Source organism: Corvus kubaryi, unplaced genomic scaffold (genome assembly GCF_017639235.1).
Source record: "Corvus kubaryi isolate FWS band 111438036 unplaced genomic scaffold, C.kubaryi_AGA036_p1.0 37384, whole genome shotgun sequence".
Taxonomy (NCBI): Eukaryota; Metazoa; Chordata; class Aves; order Passeriformes; family Corvidae; genus Corvus; species Corvus kubaryi.
The window spans coordinates 86718-104658 of record NW_024581126.1 but is presented as its reverse complement, the minus strand read 5'-3'; the positions used below and the strand labels follow the sequence as shown (position 1 = coordinate 104658).

General features: G+C 59.3%; 3 protein-coding genes and 1 long non-coding RNA gene across 6 annotated transcripts; 1 reads left to right on the top strand and 3 right to left on the bottom strand.

The window, feature by feature from the left end:
* Positions 1-176: 176 nt before the first annotated feature.
* LOC121668134 lies at positions 177-4153 on the bottom strand. Its single transcript, XR_006017261.1, has 4 exons — positions 3744-4153; positions 2108-2269; positions 1160-1263; positions 177-435 (listed from the first exon to the last, which is right to left on the bottom strand). It is a non-coding gene; the product is annotated as an uncharacterized LOC121668134 (long non-coding RNA).
* Positions 4154-6350: 2197 nt separating this feature from the next.
* On the top strand, positions 6351-8027 carry TBX10 (T-box transcription factor 10). Its single transcript, XM_042035547.1, has 7 exons — positions 6351-6405; positions 6603-6786; positions 6861-7200; positions 7291-7446; positions 7515-7582; positions 7661-7749; positions 7804-8027. Exons 1-7 carry the CDS (start codon positions 6351-6353, stop codon positions 8025-8027), a joined length of 1116 nt encoding a protein of 371 aa, XP_041891481.1.
* A 58-nt stretch (positions 8028-8085) lies between these two features.
* TCIRG1 (T cell immune regulator 1, ATPase H+ transporting V0 subunit a3) lies at positions 8086-13406 on the bottom strand. Its single transcript, XM_042035649.1, has 19 exons — positions 12989-13406; positions 12667-12745; positions 12345-12574; positions 12162-12256; positions 11866-11992; positions 11705-11787; positions 11507-11600; positions 11224-11436; positions 10623-10773; positions 10407-10546; positions 9998-10155; positions 9830-9920; positions 9631-9749; positions 9240-9453; positions 9019-9123; positions 8835-8945; positions 8628-8748; positions 8370-8541; positions 8086-8280 (listed from the first exon to the last, which is right to left on the bottom strand). Exons 1-19 carry the CDS (start codon positions 13103-13105, stop codon positions 8199-8201), a joined length of 2502 nt encoding a protein of 833 aa, XP_041891583.1. The 5' UTR covers positions 13106-13406; the 3' UTR covers positions 8086-8198.
* Positions 13407-15161: 1755 nt separating this feature from the next.
* On the bottom strand, positions 15162-17100 carry NDUFS8 (NADH:ubiquinone oxidoreductase core subunit S8). 3 transcript variants are annotated; one of them, XM_042035663.1, is made up of 8 exons: positions 17025-17100; positions 16850-16930; positions 16236-16283; positions 16092-16154; positions 15917-16006; positions 15663-15835; positions 15463-15591; positions 15162-15380 (listed from the first exon to the last, which is right to left on the bottom strand). In XM_042035663.1, the coding sequence occupies exons 1-8, from the start codon at positions 17080-17082 to the stop codon at positions 15249-15251; spliced, it is 774 nt and encodes a 257-aa protein (XP_041891597.1). In that variant the 5' UTR covers positions 17083-17100; the 3' UTR covers positions 15162-15248. The 3 variants fall into 3 exon arrangements, with proteins under 3 accessions (XP_041891597.1, XP_041891598.1, XP_041891599.1); XM_042035664.1 differs by lacking the exon at positions 16850-16930 and having other exon boundaries at positions 17025-17097; XM_042035665.1 differs by lacking the exon at positions 17025-17100 and having other exon boundaries at positions 16797-17006.
* Positions 17101-17941: the final 841 nt, after the last annotated feature.

Here is a 17941-nt window from a genome sequence, read left to right as displayed (position 1 = left end):
ATTTAAATTCCATTCATATATGAAGGAATTGGAAGTGTCCTAAAGGCACCTCCAGCCATACTTTAATTTTAAGCCCTGTACCACCAATGAATTTGGATGTTCTTTTGTTAGGAACACCCCACCTCTGCTTCTTTAGGTGCCTCCATGTGGGAGAGAAAATAAATGTGGACAAAAGTTTGGAATGCAGCTTCCAAGTCAAGTTCGACTCCAGCTCTAGGAAGCTACTGTGACACAGATCAACCAGAGGAACATCTTGAAAAGAAATGCACACTCAGCAGCAGCCAAAACAATCACATTTCTGATTTTACCTGGTCTCCAGGTGCTCTGCCAGAGCTCCCAACAGCCGTTCCCATTCCCAGACAAGCCCGGGCAGCACTGTGGAGAGTACTCGCAACGTCCATGAGGCCGAGGAGGCCGTTTTGGATGCATTCTTTGCTGCAGAATGGGAAAGCAAGAGTTTAGATGGGCATTACGGTCCCTCCTGCACCAAATTCCATTCCAGAAACATCCTCCCGCTAATCCAGAACTTCCCCCCTGCTCTTTTTGCACCACGTCAGGGCAGTGCCGCCGAGCGCCACAGGCACGGGACACCTCGGCATTCCCTGGGGACGGGGCCTGCAGTGCCGGGCGCTCCCACGGGGCGGCAGCACTGAGAGAGAACGGGGGAACAGCGCCCCCCGCCACCACCCACGGCGGGACTGCGCATGCGCATTGTTCTCTGCGCCCTTAGGCACCACGTGACCCGGAGCTTCATTCCGCTCACTGCGCACGCGCGCCCCGCCTCGGCTGCGGCCCCGCCCCCCGAGAGGCGGGTGGGAGTGCGCATGCGCGGGCACCTGGGCTGCAGTACCGCGCTCCGCCCGCAGGCGGCAGCAGCGCGGCGCCAGCGCAGCCCTGGGAACAGCGGGGAATTAAAGAGGGAAACAGCGGGAGAGATCCCGAGCGCATCGCAAGACCTCTTCCTGGGGCTCCTCCAACCGCTCGTGCGTGGAAGTCCGCGATTTTCCCAGTAACTGCTGGGAAAATGAATGTATTCCTCGTCTTCTGAGTGCTGCCGGTCCAGTCTGAGCACTTGAGGAATAAAATACCTGTTCCCCATGTCTCAGGAAGAGATTTTCTAGGTGAAAGCGCTAGGAGCAGGAGCTGGGCTTTGTCTCACTTCGCTGTGCTTTAGATGTGATGCTTCGTTTGGAGATAAAAGATAAATTCAGGCTCCGTCTTGCCACTCACCAGGGAGAGATCAGCAGCTCCTAAAATCCCACTCTGTGACAGATAGAATAAATAAACATTGATTTTTCTCCTGGATAACATTAATCATGGCTTGACAGAGTTACACCAGAGAGTAAACCAAAAGTAAGCGCTGCAGGCTCCTGACAAACGGATCCAAACCTAAAAATCATCATTATTGGATCAGCCTTAGCTGAAGGGCTGAGTTTCATCCCAGAACCCGACATCCTGTTTCAGATGTCCCAGGAGCGATGTGTCTGGTCTCCTGGTGCTATAATGAGGATTTAGAGCTGCTTTTCATCACCCACGAGGAGATGCCGGAGGCGAAGCAGCGGCTGGGATGCCAGGACAGTGCTGGAGATGTTACAGATAATGAAAATCGAGCAGTTTGGGGGCTGAGTCCTCCCCAGGAGCAGCATCCACCTGCCCAGACCTGGAAATCTGCCCCCCTCAGAGAAGTGGCCTCGATTTCTTGATTCATCCAAGTTCAGCCTCACTTTTTTTGACTCAACAAACCATCTTTGCTTGGCGTGAAGGATCCGAGATAGAATGGAAATAAATTCAGTTAAAAAGCAGGGATTAGATTTCATCCCTGCTGCGAGGCAGGTGCTTGGTCTGAGCTAAGTGTGGAATACTCCTCCTTGTCCTCCTGGGGTATGGATCTCCATTGTGGCACCTGCTTTCTTACTCAAATTCCATAAGATCCTTGTGCAAGGCAGTAGAGGAGCTTCTCTAACTCACCAAGATCAGCCCATCCATCCTGGCCTTGGACACACTGCCAGGGATCCAGGGGCAGCCACAGCTGCTCTGGGCAACCTGTGCCAGGGCCTCAGCACCCTCCCAGGGAAGAATTTCTTCCCTATATCCAATGCAAACATACCTAGAGGAAGATTTTGGCTTCTCTTTCCTCCCAGGTGCAGCTGAAGCAGATTTTCATATCCTGTGATATCTCAGGTAGAATAAGACGGATCCACATTCTCACAGTAGCCCAGAAGAGGATGTGCCACGTCCAAATGAGACCCATGCAGGGTCACACAGAATCCTGGAATGGTTTGGAAATTGGTGACATTGGAAGCAGCTCCTTAAGAGGAGACCTGCACTGATAAATAAGCACAATTAGTTAAATAAACTCAATTAGTTTCAGAAAGTTAAATGGATACTTGAGGATTGATTTCCTACTTCTATATACATATTTTATATATATATATAATTTTAATATGATTTTATATATTAATAAACATATCTTTAAAACTTTAATATATTAATTTATTTTAATATATAAAGAAAATATTTATATAGAATTTATATATATATAAAGCATATTTTCTTAGAAAAACATATTATATATCTACAAATTTATCTCTTGGATTATGTAACCAATCTCTTGGCATCACAGGGAATTAAAAAGAACTGACATAGGAAATAGAGATTTGGGGATTGGGAGACACCCCATGATTTGGAGAAGTGTTCCAACTGCAAACTGGGATAAAGGGAAAACCCTTCAGGAACTCTCCTGCTGCAAATTATTTTTACACTTCCTGGTGATGATTATGATCTGAATTTAGCCCTTGAGGCTCAAATTGACACTTCAGCCTTGCCCAGAATGTGCCTGCTCTGAATAAATCTCACATTTCCCATGTGGCTGTGTCACCCCGCCACCCTTCATCACCAAGAAGCAAGTGGAGAAATCCATTACATTTTTCCATTAAAAAATGTTTAAAATAGATCAGATGAGTCAAAGCCCCCAAACACATTGTTGTCTCCATCAGGGGAACCTGTGGTGACTCATTCAAAGCCCACAAGGAGAGAGGATGAGTCCTGGGATGAGATGAGTCAAGCCCTGAAACCTGGAATCAGGAATAATCAGAAAACTGCAGCTGGGGTGGAAAATCAACCCCGCCTGGGTGGAAAGAGACATGCTCAAGAGGAGATGATGTGGGAGGTTTGGACAACATCAAGAGGTTTGGAGGCCTCAAACGAGCCAGGTGTGTCTGAATACAACACACAGAATTATGGAATCCTGGAATGGGTTAGGTTGGGAGGGATCCTAAAGCTGGTCTTGTTCCAACCCCCTGCCATGGGCAGGGACACCTTCCACTACCCCAGGCTGCTCCAATCCCTGCCCAGCCTGGTCTTGGACACCTCTGCCAGGGCCAGAGAAGTTGTGGATGCCCCATCCCTGGAAGGGGTGACATTTTGCAGGGGAGGAGGGAGAGGTTCTTATTTAGGGACAAATAAATACAATAACAAATAAAATAACCTCATGCCTTAATTTTCCACGTTAATTAGTGTTGCATTAAATTGACAACAGACACCATTGAAGTGATTTCCAATCAATTTGGGTCAATTAAAATGAGACCAGCATTCCTGATTGCAAGTTCATCCACATGCAGCTTCAAGGGAAAACCGCCCCCTCCTAATCCAATTTATGACTCTCCCCATCCAGCAAAAAGTTGTCCCAAAACCACTTAAAGTTCCACCCCCTAGTTAATGGCAGCTTGAATCAAGATACTCACAGGTCCTTGAGATGAAGTCCACAAGCCCCATTGGTCCTGCCGAAACCAGGAAGTTTTTCCTGATCCATCCTCTAACGTGGCTGGAAGATTTTAAGTTTTACACCTTCCCCACATGAGCAGTTGCCAAAGGGTCTCTGAAGCACCTGAAAACTGAATGAGCCTTCCCCAGAGGCCTTGGGGCCCATTCAGAGGGGGTTTTCTCTCTGGGGTTTTAGGGATGGGATCCCCATGGCACATTGGAATGGATGCCTGCGGAGCCAGAGCGATGCCACTCGTGTACACAATGGTGTCAGCAGGAGTGAAACAAAATCAAGGGGGTTTGTCAAACACTTGAGTCTGAGAGATTTGTAAAGTTCTTCTCCATTTCTACATTACCTTTTAATTATACATAATTATATTTATATAATGTATTTTTATTTATTATATATGGGAGGGAAAAAAACATTAAGTACTGGACATATTTAAGGAAATTATTGTTTTACCTTTGCAATTACCTTTCTTTCGTACTACACATTCCTTAGAGAGGATCCTAGAACCTGGAATTGTTTGGATTGGAAGGGACCTTAAAGAACATCCAGTCCCACCCCCTGCCGTGGGCATGGACACCTTTTACTAGACCAGGGTGCTCCAAGCTCTGGAGAACCTGGCCTTGGACACTTCCAGAGTATAACTTGACCTGCTAAAATTCGCTTCCTCTTTTCTCAATCTGGGTTTGAAAAAATAAAGATAAAATTAAAAATTAATAAATAAAATAAATAAAGATCCAACTGCTGCTCGAGTTGCCCACTCTGACCTAACAGATACGTGTATTTCTGGTTGAGAAATGAGTATTGCCGTTTCCTCCCTTCTCACTTCCCTCTTGCCCCCCGCCATGCCGGCCGTTTACTATTGCCTGTGAAACAGGGTCAATTCCTCTTCTCCCCTCACCACCCCTCCAAGCAGCTTTTACTTCCCCATTCCAGATGAGTCAGAGACTCATTGCAGGGAGTCACCTGACAGTCTGCCGACACTCTTCTCCTGCATCTTAGTGGCCACCACAACCTCCACAGCTCTCTCCAGCCTGTCCTGTTGTCTAGGGCAATTATTCTGCATGGCAAAGGCTCACTGTTTTCCTTTTTTTGAAGTTTTTTCTGGTTCCCATTTGCCCAAAGGGTCCCATTTGGGACCAAAAAAGTTCATTTTGAAAAGCCATTTTGTACCATGTGCTTCAAAATTGGTTCAGGAGACCCACCTGCAGTCACCTACACCAGCCAGAGAATCCTGGAATGGCTCCGGTTGGAGAGGACCTTAAAGATCATCCAGTTCCACCCAGAAGGTCCAGGAGCTGTGGATGAGCCCTGGCAGGTCCGATCCTGCTCGGGGCTGAGCCCCCTCCATCCTCCTGCCCGCTGTCAGCTCTGCCTCTTTCACACCTCCTCATCTGGCGCTCGATACCGGCCCCACGGCCAAGCCTGGCTGACAGCGGGAGATGGATGGGGCCGAGCCGGCTCCGCGGGGCACGGACACGTGCGGGGGATGCGGGGGGAACCTGGGGAGGTGGTTCCTCCCTGCTTCACGTCAGTCCTGGCCCTGGTCCCAAATGCTGGAGCAGCCCAGGCTGCCCCCTTGGCAGCCCCACAGTGCCCAGGGACATGGGGTCCCCTCTGTGTTATGATGGACACAGGAAGGATTCGAGTGCCGAACTCAAGGCAGGATGGAAGGCTGAGTCCCAGTTGGGAGAAAATGCCCACCTCTGTGCAGAGCAGGGAGGGAGTTCAGGCCAGTGCCACCATCACTGGGGCACTAACAGGTACAGAAAGCCACCAGCATTCCCACAAGGACATCCCCTGGTCCTCCAGACCCTCTCCCAGAGCCTCAGCATCCCTCATCCCTCCAGAATACAATCCATAGCGTGCTATCAGACAGTGTCCATGGCCCTGGTGCAGTTCGGAGGGGAGTGGGGGGCTCTGGAGTAACCCCCCTGCTTTTCCCCTGTAATGCCTCACCCTGGTGTTGGTCACCTCCTGCAAATCGCCCTCAGCCCCACAGCGCCCGCTTGTCCCCATCCATCTCCCGCTGTCACTGCAACCAGGGGAACAGAGGGTCCCAGGCACCAGGGCAGAGACTGGACCCACCTTGGGGGGGGGTTATGGGGAGGGGGCAGCTCGTTCCTCCCTCCGGAGCCGCAGAGGCTCTGCCGGAGCAGTGGCTGTTTGCCGATGCCTCAACACCTCACTGTGGTTTTCAATATCAGGTGGTGACGGCTGTGTACCAAGAGGGGTTTTGCCTGGGGGAGCCCCCACCTCCCCCCGCTCAGATCTGTGATATGATGGGACAAGGAGACCCCAAGAAAGATGTTCCTCCCCAGCCCGGGGCATCCCAAGCCCTGTTTGGGGACTGGTGGTGGTCCCAGCGGTGCCACCGCTCGTCTCCCGTCCATCATCACCGCGTCAAGGCGGGAAGGCAGGCTGGGGAAGGGGGCTGTGCTCCAGCCCCCAAGGACCACCTCGGCTCCAGCCCCCGCCTCTCCATCCCTGAGCTGGGGCATAAAACCCCCGGCAGGCTGCGGGGACACTGCAGAGCCAGCGCTGCACTGGAAGGGGGCTTCGGTGGAGTCCCACTACCACCATGCCGGGGAATGGAGCCACGGACGCCTCCTGCACTCCCACCACACCCATGGCAGGTAAAACCCCCCCACGACAACACCTCCTGCACCCAGCAGTGGGGTCCTGTGGCATTTTGGGGTGTGGTGGGGATGGAGATAAAACCCCACTGTAGTGGGGGGACAGGACACCCCGATCCTGCCACCATCTCCATGGAGGGAGGGTGTGATGCACGGGGTCTGCTCCCCCAGACTGACACCCCTTCAACCCTCCACAGCCTTCCTGGGGGGCCCGGGCGAGGGGTCTCTGTGCACCCCCGGCCTCGGGTGGGCTGGCGAGGGGACAGGGGCCAGTGGCAAGAACCAGCGGGTGTGCCACGCCGCAGCACGGCTGGAGATGGGCAGCCTCTGGGAGGAGTTCAACCGCTTGGGCACCGAGATGATCGTCACCAAGGCAGGCAGGTGGGTACCAGAGTGGCCCGGGGGGCTGCCAGGGCAGGAGGGGGCACCCCCCTCCCACACCCCTCTCTGTGCAGGAGGATGTTCCCCACCTTTCAGGTGAAGCTGTCGGGGTTGGATCCGTTGGCTGACTATGTCCTGCTCATGGATTTCATCCCACTGGATGACAAGAGATACAGGTGGGGACAGGGCGATGGGGGCAGGGGGCTGGATGCAGGGGTGCTGAGCCCCTCCCTGCCCTGCAGATATGCCTTCCACAGCTCATCCTGGCTGGCGGCGGGCCGGGCCGAGCCGGCAGCTCCCGGCCGCGTCCACTTCCACCCCGACTCCCCGGCCAAGGGCGCCCAGTGGATGCGGCAGATCGTGTCCTTCGACAAGCTCAAGCTGACCAACAACCTCCTGGACGACAATGGCCACGTGAGGACCCTGCTGCAGGGTGGGTGATGGGGGGATACAGTGCACCCCTGCCCGGGGGGGGTCCTGCCACCTCCTCTTTGCCGCCCCCAGATCATCCTCAACTCCATGCACCGCTACCAGCCCCGCTTCCACGTCGTCTTCGTGGACCCGCGGCGTGACAGCGAGCGCTTTGCCCACCAGAACTTCAAGTCCTTCAGCTTCCCCGAGACCCAGTTCATGGCAGTGACGGCCTACCAGAACCACCGGGTGAGCGCCGGCTGGGGGGACACCAGGGCACCCTCCCAGGACTCCCTGACCCTGCTTCCCCTCTGCAGATCACCCAGCTGAAGATCGCCAGCAACCCCTTTGCCAAGGGATTTCGGGATGGCGACCCTGAGCCATGGTAAGGCACCCCCGGACGCCGCCCCCACACCAGGGCGAGGAGGTCGAGCCCTGAGCCCCCACCCCACCTCTCTTGCAGGTGCGGGGTGCCAGCAGGGTCCCTGCTGGGTGCGATGCCCCATGCCCGGGCCACGCCGCTGTCCCCTCACCCCGAGAAGCAGGAGAAAGGTAGAGGGGCTGCAGGGGGAGCCGAGCCCCTGCTGCTGCCTCTCCCCGCCGCAGGGGCTCCACGCAGCCGTGGGGCTCTGGCTGCTGCCCCCCAACAACCAGCAGCACCCCCCAGTTTCCCTGAGCTCCCTGCACCCACCTTCCAGCCCCTCAATTGCCCCCCTGGTGTCTATGTGGGGGCCAAACCCCGCACCCTGCCCTACCCCCTGCCCGCCTTCCCCCCGCTCAGCACTTACGGCCCTGCCATGGCCCCCACCTTCAGCTATGGCCAACAGTGACTGGGGGCACCCCCAAGCCCCCCCTGCACCTCCTACCCACGCAATGGCAACGCAGAGCTGGGGGGAGCCACAGGGATGGCTTTATTCACTGCCAAGGAGGCTCCAGGGATCCAGGGAGGGGAATTTGGGGTGCAGCCACCGTTCCAAGTCCCTGTAATCTCCATGGCATGGCTATTCCCAGGTGTCCGGGGCGAAGGCGAAAGGGCACAGCTTGTACCCAGCACCCACGTAGAACTTATTCTGGAACTCCACCCTGGCAAGGAGAGGGGGGTGAGGGGTGCTCTGGGAGGTCTGTCACGCCCCCCAGACTCAACCAGTAACCCATCAGCTTTGGGGGCTCACCAGTGCAGGCGCAGGGCATGGAGGAAGGCGGAGAGCCCCTCCATCACCAGCAGGATGGCCACAGTCAGCACAGCGAAGGCGGCGAAGACGGGCACCAGCACCACGCCGCCCACGTAGCTCAGCCGCACGAAGCCGTTCCGCATCACCATGGTCCACAGGACCTCCGAGAGCTCTGGGAATTGGAGGGAGATGGGCAGGAGAGGGGAGTGAGGGTCTCCCTGGCTCTGAGAGGGGCAAGGGGGAACCAAGGGGACTCACGGGCGTGCGCCAGGCTGAGCGCCCAGAGCCGCAGGTAGGACGCAGTATTGGAGACACAGCCCAGGCAGTACTCGATGGTGTGGATTGCCTGGTGCATGAAGATTTCAGTGAAGTCCAAGTGCTGCAGAGAGAAAGGGGATACAGGACATCAGCAAGGGGCACAGACGCCCCCATCCCACCACCCAAGCCTGCCTGGATGCCCCTCACCTTGGCATCAGGGCTGTGCCCCCCGCTCTCCACGTCCTCCTTGGTGGCGTTGACGGAGTTCCCGGCCTCCTGCCCCTCTAGCAGCGGCTCCTGCTCCCCCATGGACACCGGCTGCACCGCAACAGCACCAGCGGTGAGACCTCCCCATGACCCCCATGGAGCCCCCCATGGCCCCCAGCCTTACCGTCCTCGGGGCGCGCTGCCGGCACCACTGGTACAGCGGCGTCCCCAGGAGCAGGACGGGCACCGACGCCAGCGCCAGCACCACCAGCACCATCTGCACCGGCACCTGCGGCACAGGGACAGAGCTTTGGGGCCTGCCTGATCTGAGAAGAGCCCCATTCCTGACACCCGCTCTCCCGGCCAGGGTGGGGAGTAGGTGCCTGCCAGGGTGTGGGGTGGTACCTGCCCTGGGTAGAGTGGGAGGTTCTCGGCATTGGAGGTGAAGAGGAACATGTCAATGAAGTGGATGAGGATGCTGGGGGCCACCAGGGAGTCAGCAGCACTGAACTTGATCCACTTGTAGAAGATGAGGAAGACCAGGTAGCCAAAAAGCGCCAGAAGGAAAATCATCTCCGGGAGGAACTCCAGGACCAGCCGGTGCCGCTGCTGGAAGTGCCTGGGTGGGAGGACATCGGCCATGCTCAGCCTGTCCCTCCTCACCCTCGCATGTCCTCGGCACCCATCAAGGTGTAGGGATACAAGACCCCAGTTGCCACCCCCATCCCACCCAGGTGAGTCCAATCCCGGTCCCCTTGGCATGACCAGAGCCCGTGGGCACAGCCCAAGGACTCACACATGGTTGAAGACCCCCAACACAATGCCGAAGCCCATGTGCACGATGCCCAGCACCACAGACATCTTCATCTTGAAGGAGTTGAGGAAGTTGAGGTGGTTGGTGGCCAAGCTCCAGATCTGTCATGAACAAGGTGGGTGAGACTCTGCACGACCCCAAAAAGGGTCCCACCTCGTTGTCATCCCCATGGGACACTCACTGGGTCAATCCCGAATGGATACGGCCCTCGGAAGACACCGGTGACATTGGGGTCCAGGGTGAGAGAGGGGTGGGTGGCGAGGTATGCAGAGCTGGGGGCAGAACGAGGGATGTCAGTGCCAGCAGGGAGATGGGGACCCGGGCAGGGGGCACAGGGGTGAGACCACACCTCCAGGAGGAGCGGTTGGCCATGGTGGCCACACTCCAGGCAGAGGGGAAGATGGCGGTGGCTTTGCTGAAGCACTCGTTGTAGATGAAGCCGGTGTAGATGGAGAAAGCACCCATGAGCAGGATGAGATAGCGCCCCTCAAAGAACATCAGCCAGATCTGGGGGGGCAAACACAGCTCCCATGTCCCTCACCACCTCCCCTGCCCCACGCCATTTCCCTCCCACACCACCAGCCCTGATCCATATTGTCCCTGTCCTGAGCCACCAGCCGCACGCACCCTGTATCATCCAACCCCATCCCACATCCCCAACCATGTCCCACACCTCCAACCCCCCCTCCATGCCCCCAACCCCATCCCATGTCTCCAACCGCGTCCCACCCTTCCATCCTGCTCCATCCTGCTCCCACCTCGTTGGTGCCCTGCCGCAGGCGGGGGCTGTCCTCGTACAGCACCATCCAGAGCGCGAAGAGGAACATGAGCAGCCCGTGCCCCACGTCCCCGAACATGATGGCGAAGATGAAGGGGAAGGTGATGATGGCGTAGGGTGCTGTGGGACACACGGACTGCATTACACAAGGTGTCCCCTCCCAGCCCTGGGCCTCAGGGGGTGCCGGGGGCCTTACCAGGGTTCACCTCCTGGTAACTGGCCACCCCGTAGGCATCCACAATGCTCTGGAAGCCGGCAGTGAACTTGTTGGTGCGGATGAGGGTGGGGGGGCTCTCCGAGGTGGGGATGCGCTGCACGAAGCACTCCACACTGGAGCCACTCTGGTACTGCGGGAACAGCGCCCGGAACCTGATCCTGGCACCCACCCCACAACATCCCCCTTCCTGGCACCAGCCCCCAGCACCCCCTACCCAGCACCTGGAGCCTGTTCCTGGCACCCACCCCCAGCCCGGCACATGCCCCACCATGATGAGGTGACATAGGGACACCAAGCAACCTCTGGCACGAGGACAGGGGGACACTGAGCAACCCCACAACAAGGACATGGAGACACAGAACAACCCCTGGCACGAGGACATGGGGACACCGAGAAACCCTTGACATGAAGACATGGGACACCAAGAAACCCAGGCACGAGGACATGGGAACACAGAGCAACTCCTGACACGAGGACACTGAGCAACCCCAGAACAAGGACATGGATATATCAAACAACCCCTGGTGCAAGGACATGGGGACACCAAGCATGCCCAGGACGAGGACACAGAGCCACTCACGGATCCCTGGCGCAGGGCATCCTGCACTTGGGTGAGGTCCCGCACGGGGCACCAGACCTCGGCGATGAGGCACTTCTCGGTGACATCGAAGCTGCATTGGTTGAGGACGAGGTAGATGGCCTTCATTTTCTGCACCTGCACGCGCCAGGTGGGCAGCGCCAGCGCCACCTTGTCCAGCACCTGTGCCAGGTACTGCTCTGTCTCCTCCAGCACCTGTGGGCACCTGTGTCAGGGATGGCAGACCCAGCATGGCCCCCACATCCCTTCATGATGCCCAGCTCACCACACTGAGGTCCTGGATCTGGCTGTGCAGCCCGGTAATGGTGTCTGTCCTGCTGGCCTCGCTCTCCGGGTATGGATACACCTGGCAGTGGAAGCTGGGACAGAGGGACATTGCCGTGTCAGGGCTCCCCAGCCCGGCCCCGCAGTGGGGTCCAGAGTGGGTGTTACTAAATAAACCTCCCTGTGGGCGCACACTCACCAGTCCGAGATCTTGCAGATCTTCTGCCCGATCTGCTCGCCCCAGTAGGAGATGAGGAAGATGACCCAGGTGATGCTCTCGCCCTGGGGACAGCACAGTCTGTGTCATTCCGATATCCCGGCCCCCACAGCTGTGCCAGCTCCCCCCGGGTGCTGCCTCACCGAGGCCGGGTCCTCCATGGGCTCGGGCATCTCCACGAAGGAGGCCACCAGGTACCCACGGCAGGCACGCCACAGCAGCCGCTCGAAGGCGGTCACTCGCCACGGGTGGATGACGCCGGCCACGAAGCTGCGGAGACACAGCAGGAGGGTTGGGATAGGCAAACCACTCCATGGCTGCACCACTGCGCCACAGGTCATCTCCAAGCCTTATCCCACAGCTTCCCAGCTGCCCTACTGCCATACCACTGGCCCAGAGCCCCTCTCCACCCCTCGCCCCACACCCTTCCCCCTCTCACTTGATCTTGCGTTCGAGGTGCTGGTGCAGGGAGGGGTCGAGGATGGGCTCACGCTCCGAGAGCGCCCGTGGCCGCGGCGGGGAGCCCAGGGAGGCCTGCGGCGATGCGGAGCAGAGGGATGAGCCTCGGGGAAACTGAGGCCCAAAGCAGCACCCCCAGGTCGGCGGGGACCCCCGGACCCACCGGCAGGCTGGTGAAGCGCTGTCCCTCGCGCAGCACGTGCAGGTACTGGCGCAGGTCCCGCAGGCGGCCGCGCAGGGACGCGCGGTTCCGGCTGACCTCCCGCAGCTCCTGCGCCAGCTGCTCCGACTGCTCCTGCACCCGCAGCGCTTCCCGCGCCGCCGGCGCCCGCGGGCTCTCGGGACACGGCCCCGGCACCCGCCCCGCGCTCCGCAGCTCCTGCTGCAGGAAGGCTGAAGGGGGGACACGGTCAGACTGAGGGACCGAGGGTGGCATCCCCCTGAGAAGCCCCCCGAAGTCAGCCCCACGGCCCCCCGGCACTCACTGAAGGTTTTCTCCATCTCCTCGCAGCGCCGCACCTCGCCCACGAAGCGCCGCTGGAAGGGGCTCACTTTGGGGTTCAGCTGCGGGGGTACAGTCAAGGCATGGCCCCACATTGGATTGGGGGGCTCAGCAGCCCGGGGAAACAGGCAGCCCAGGCACCAAACCCACCCTGACCAACTTCCCTGTTCCCGGGGCACCCTAAAACACCCAGCTCAAACCCGACCAGACCAAACCACCCTCCCCAAATCCAGTGCACCCAGGCCCACACAGCCGGACCCCCTGCATCCCAGACACCCCAAAACGCCCCCCCAACCCCTACTTACGTCTCTGAACTCCAGCAGCCCCCGCTCGCCCAGCTCGCTGATGCAGCTGTAGGCAGAAGCCGACTGGAGGAAGAGCTGGGCCAGGCAAACCTCCTCGCTGCGGAACAGGGACCCCATGGCCCCCCAGAGACCCCCAGTCCGGCTCGGTGTGCGAAGGCGTCAGGGCACGCGCCTGGGGACGGATGGGATAGAATGAAATAGGAGGGAACGGGGTGGGATGCGAATGAGGAACTGAGAGAAAGGGGGGTAAGGGCTGGAAAGCGGGACAGCAGGGCAGAGGTCGCCCAGGGGTCTCGGCGGCTGCGGCGACGGAACCGGGGTGTCCCCGGGCTGTGACCGTGGGAAACCGGCCCGCTCGGTCACACGCGGCTGTGCCCAGCACCGGGCTGGCAAAGTACTTTCGAAACCCCCCTTCCCCGTCCACCCCCCGCCCCATTCAGCTGCCTGTGAGTCAGGGCCAGCGCAATCCCCGCCCCGGGACCGCCCCGGCCGCCCCCCCGGGCCGGACCCGCTCCGGACCCACCCCCCCCTGCTGCCCCCCCCCCCCCCCCCCGGGGCGGGGCCGGGATCCAGCACTTCCTCTTCCCCAGGAAGAGCGCGGCCCCGGGGAGGGACCGAGCGGCCCGGCCCCGCCGCCCCCCGGGAACCCCGTTCCCAGGGACATACCGCACCCCGCACCGCGTGGGGAGCGGCCCCGCGGAGACAGGATCCCCGCAACATCCCCCCCAGGAGGATGGAAATGGGAGACACTTCCCGGAGCCGAGCGGAGCCGGGAAACCGCCCGCCAGTATCAGCAGGACCCCCACTCTGGTGTGAACCCGGACTGCTAGCGAGTAATTAATTACTCAAAACAATCGCCCGTTTGTGCAGGAGCCAGGGTGCTTTGCTGGGGGCAGGTTGCCATCCCTGGAGAGAAGAGGTTTGGGGTGCTACTGCCCAATGTGCATGAAACAAAGGGGGTGAACTATCACTGCCTGCATCCTGCAAGGCGCGATGGTCGTTCTTGTGACGCTAATGGCCCTCCCTTGCACAACTCGCTCAATTCTAATACTTCCCCTCCGGCACTACCAGCTGAACTGCGCTACCGTGAGAGGCAGCTGAGAAGGGACCATCGAGCGTGAAAGACCCCCGAAAGCGCTCCCAGACTAATTTCTGATGCCTTTCACCGGAGGACTGAAACCTGGGCGTTTCCCCGAGCCTGATCGCGTTTTAACCCATCGGACTTTGTGTTTTGTGGGCTTCTTCCCCCACCGCCGACAGATCAAGACCATTACTTCGACCAAGGGACAACTAAATTGCAGCAATCAAGTCACAAGATCTGCCAGCGGTGATTACCCTTATCTTTTCGCTCTTTTTTTGTCTTTTCCCTTACACATTTTTCAAGTAACACTTCCATGCTTTCATATTGCTATATGACTGTAGATAGTTATGACCAAAACGGCTGCATACCTGCTTTCCATTGCAACCCAATTGTTCTAAAATAAACCCTACACGGACATACTTACAAACACCGATCATTAAGAGTCGTTTTACTCTAATACGCCCCTGCATTACTCTCACCTTCGGGGGGCAGGTCCTAACAATTGGTAGCACCGGGATCTCCCTGCTGGGACCACTGGGACGCCCATACGGATATCACTGCAAGATCCCTGCCAGGATCACCAGGACCCCCATACTGGTACCACTGTGAGACCCCTGCCAGATTCGGCAGGCACCCCATACTGGCACCCACACACCAGTACCACCAGGATCCCCACACCAGCACCACTGTGACACCCATACCAATACCACCAGAGGCTCCCCCACTGGTACCATCGAGACCTCTGCTGGGATCACCTGGATCCCCACACAGGCATCACTGGGACCCTCACACCAGTACCACTGTGAACCCCCTTGCCAGGATCACCAGGTCCCTCCCACCCTGGCTGCCCTCAGAAGCTGGAAATGCCCCTCCGAGATTTCCTAAATCCCCCCAGCACTGGCCCTCCATTCCTGCCTGCCCTCCCTCCACCTCCCACACCTTTCCCCACAAACCACTCCCTACTCCAACGTTGGTGCCAGCAGCCCCAGGACCCCCATCCGCCTCCCCAAAACACAACCACACACCCAGGGGTGGGTTCCCCCAAGGGTCGGGGGGTCTGACCCCAGTGCTGGAAAGGAAAAGACACAGTCATGGGAAGGGGCTGGCACCCACAGTGCCAACAGGGGGGGTGAACCCCCAAACACTTTATTTGGGGGGCAGGCAGCTGCGCAGGGGCTGTCACCGGTACAGGTAATCAGCCTGGATGTTGGCCGCAATCTCGGCCTCCCACTTGTCGCCGTTGTTGAGAAGCTTCTCCTTGTTGTAGAGGAGCTCCTCGTGCGTCTCCGTCGAGAACTCAAAATTGGGGCCCTGCCAGGGTGGGACGGGGTCACCCTTCAGGTCACCATGGCGGGGAAAGGGGGTCCCTGCAGCCCCCCCAAGCCCCACTCACCTCCACGATGGCATCCACAGGACAAGCCTCCTGGCAGAACCCGCAGTAGATGCACTTGGTCATGTCAATGTCGTAGCGGGTGGTGCGGCGGCTGCCGTCGGCGCGGGGCTCGGCCTCGATGGTGATGGCCTGGCACGGGGACACCGTCACGGCTGGAGCCCCGGGTGAGGAGGATGAGGAGGAGGGGGAGGAAGGCTCACCTGTGCCGGGCACACGGCCTCGCAGAGCTTGCAGGCGATGCAGCGCTCCTCCCCAGACGGGTACCGGCGCAGCGCGTGCTCCCCGCGGAACCGCGGGCTCAGTGGGCCCTTCTCAAACGGGTAATTGATGGTGGCCGGCTCACGGAAAAGGTAGCTCAGGGTCATGGCCAGGCCTGGGACCGAGAAAGAGGGGTTACGGCCTATTTGGGAGGGGGGGGTTACCCCACAAATGAGGAGTGTGAGCGAGGCCTCACCTCGGACAAGCTCGGTCCAGAGCAGGGTCTGGGCGGCACGGTCGGTGATGGATCGCATGTCCATGGCCGGCTCCCGGATGTTGACGTACTCTGTGGGAAGAAGGGAGCTGTGCCGACCCCACAGAGCCCTGGGGTGGGAGCTGAGCCCCCACGGGGGTGGCATGGCCATACTCACTGTAACAGTCCCTGGGGGTGCTGGTGCTGAGCGGGCGCAGGGAGCCCAGCGGGGCCGGGGGGCCTGGAGAGGGACAGGAGGGTCAGCGGGGCCAAGATGGGGTTGGGGGGTTCAGGGGGTTTGGGGGTTCCCAGACGGCCTCACCTGCGCGGGCAGCCCGGTACAGCAGTCGCAGCGCTGCCATGGCCGGTCCTGGGGTGCAGAGGGAATCTCAGCAACTACCAGTAAGGAACTGGGGCAGCCAGGGGCCCCCCACTTCCCATGGGGGACACTGGCAGCCTGATCCCCACCCCTCCACTGAAAGAGACACAGACTCCCAGGCACCCCTGTCTCAAAATCCCCCAAGGGACCCCAAGTGCTTCCCCCAAGGGACCCAGGCATCCTGATTCCCTTGGCAACCCATCTCTAGGGACCCAGGTATCCTGTCCCCCCTTGCAGCCCCCTCTTAAGGGACCCAAGTGTATCCCCCAAGGGACCCAGGATTTTTGTCTACCCCCTAGAAGGGATCCAGCTGTTCTCCCGACGGACCTGGGCATCCTGCTGCCCCGCGCCCCACCTCCAGGGGCACTCAGATATCCTGTCCCTTCCCACCCCTAAGGATCCAGCTGTACCCCCCGAGGAGCCCTGATGTCCTGCCCCTGCCAAGGCACCCACGTGTCCCCCCATCCCCGTCCCCAAGCCCCCTCCCCGCCGCCCAGCACCCACCTGAGCCCCCGGCTGGACTGACCCTTCCTGTCACCCCCAAAGTCCCCGCTCACCCTGCGTGTATCCCCTTCGGGGAGGGGGAGGCGCGGAGGGTAGCGCAGTGTCCGGGCCGACTCCTCTGCCCCCAGCGGGATCTGGGAGGCCACCAGACGCCACCAGGGGTGACCACAGCCCCGGGCCGCCCCCTGGGCCCCCCAAGCTCCCTCGGGCCCCCCCTTTCCGCCTCACCTGCCCCAAGGGCCCTCCGGCGTCCTGACCCCTGGCCGCCCCCGTGGGCACTGCGCATGCGCGCACAGCGGCGCGTCGTGGGCGGGGCGAGTGACGGCGGACGCGTTTCTCATTGGTGGGAGTCCCGTAATGGGCGGGAGGGCGGGAAGGAAGAGGGGACGGCGTCGTTGATTGGGCGGAGCGCGGCCGTGCTGCGCGGCGATTGGTTAGGCAGGGGAGGGGCGTGGCCGAAGGGCGGGCGGAAGCGCGTGTTTATGGCGGCGGGGCGCGGTCACGGTGGCGGCGCAGAACCTCCCCCTCTTTCAGGGCTTCCCGAGCCCCCGGAGCTTTCCGTCCGGTTCCTGGAGCAGCTCGGGCCGCAGGTGCCGGAAGTTCTCGAAGCTGGAGCGGCCCAGACACTTGGATTCACTGCAAAGCCCAGCACCGCCTCTGGCGGGCTCAGTGTGAGCCCCGAGCCTCCAGCCCCAGCACAGTCCCTGGAGGCGGGCACGGGGGTGTCACAGAATCACAGAATGAACTAGGTTGGAAAAGACCTTTGGGGGACACCTTCCACCGGGAGGTGACATCAGGTCTAACCTATGACCTAACACCTCCTCATCAACTAAACCACGGCACCGAGTGACACATCCAGTCTTTTTTTAAACACGTTCAGGCACGGTGACTCCACCACCTCCCTGGGCAGACGATTCCAGCACGCAATACTTTTTCAGTGAAGAATTTTTTTCTGACGTCTAACCTAAATTTCCCTTGGCACAGCTTAAGACTTTGTCCTCTCGTTCTGTCAGTTGTTGCCTGGGAGAAGAGACCAACCCCAACCTGGCCACAACCACCTTTCAGGAAGTTGGAGAGAGTGATAAGGTCACCACCGAGCCTCCTTTTTTCCAGGCTAAATGACCCCAGCATCCTCAGCTGTTCCT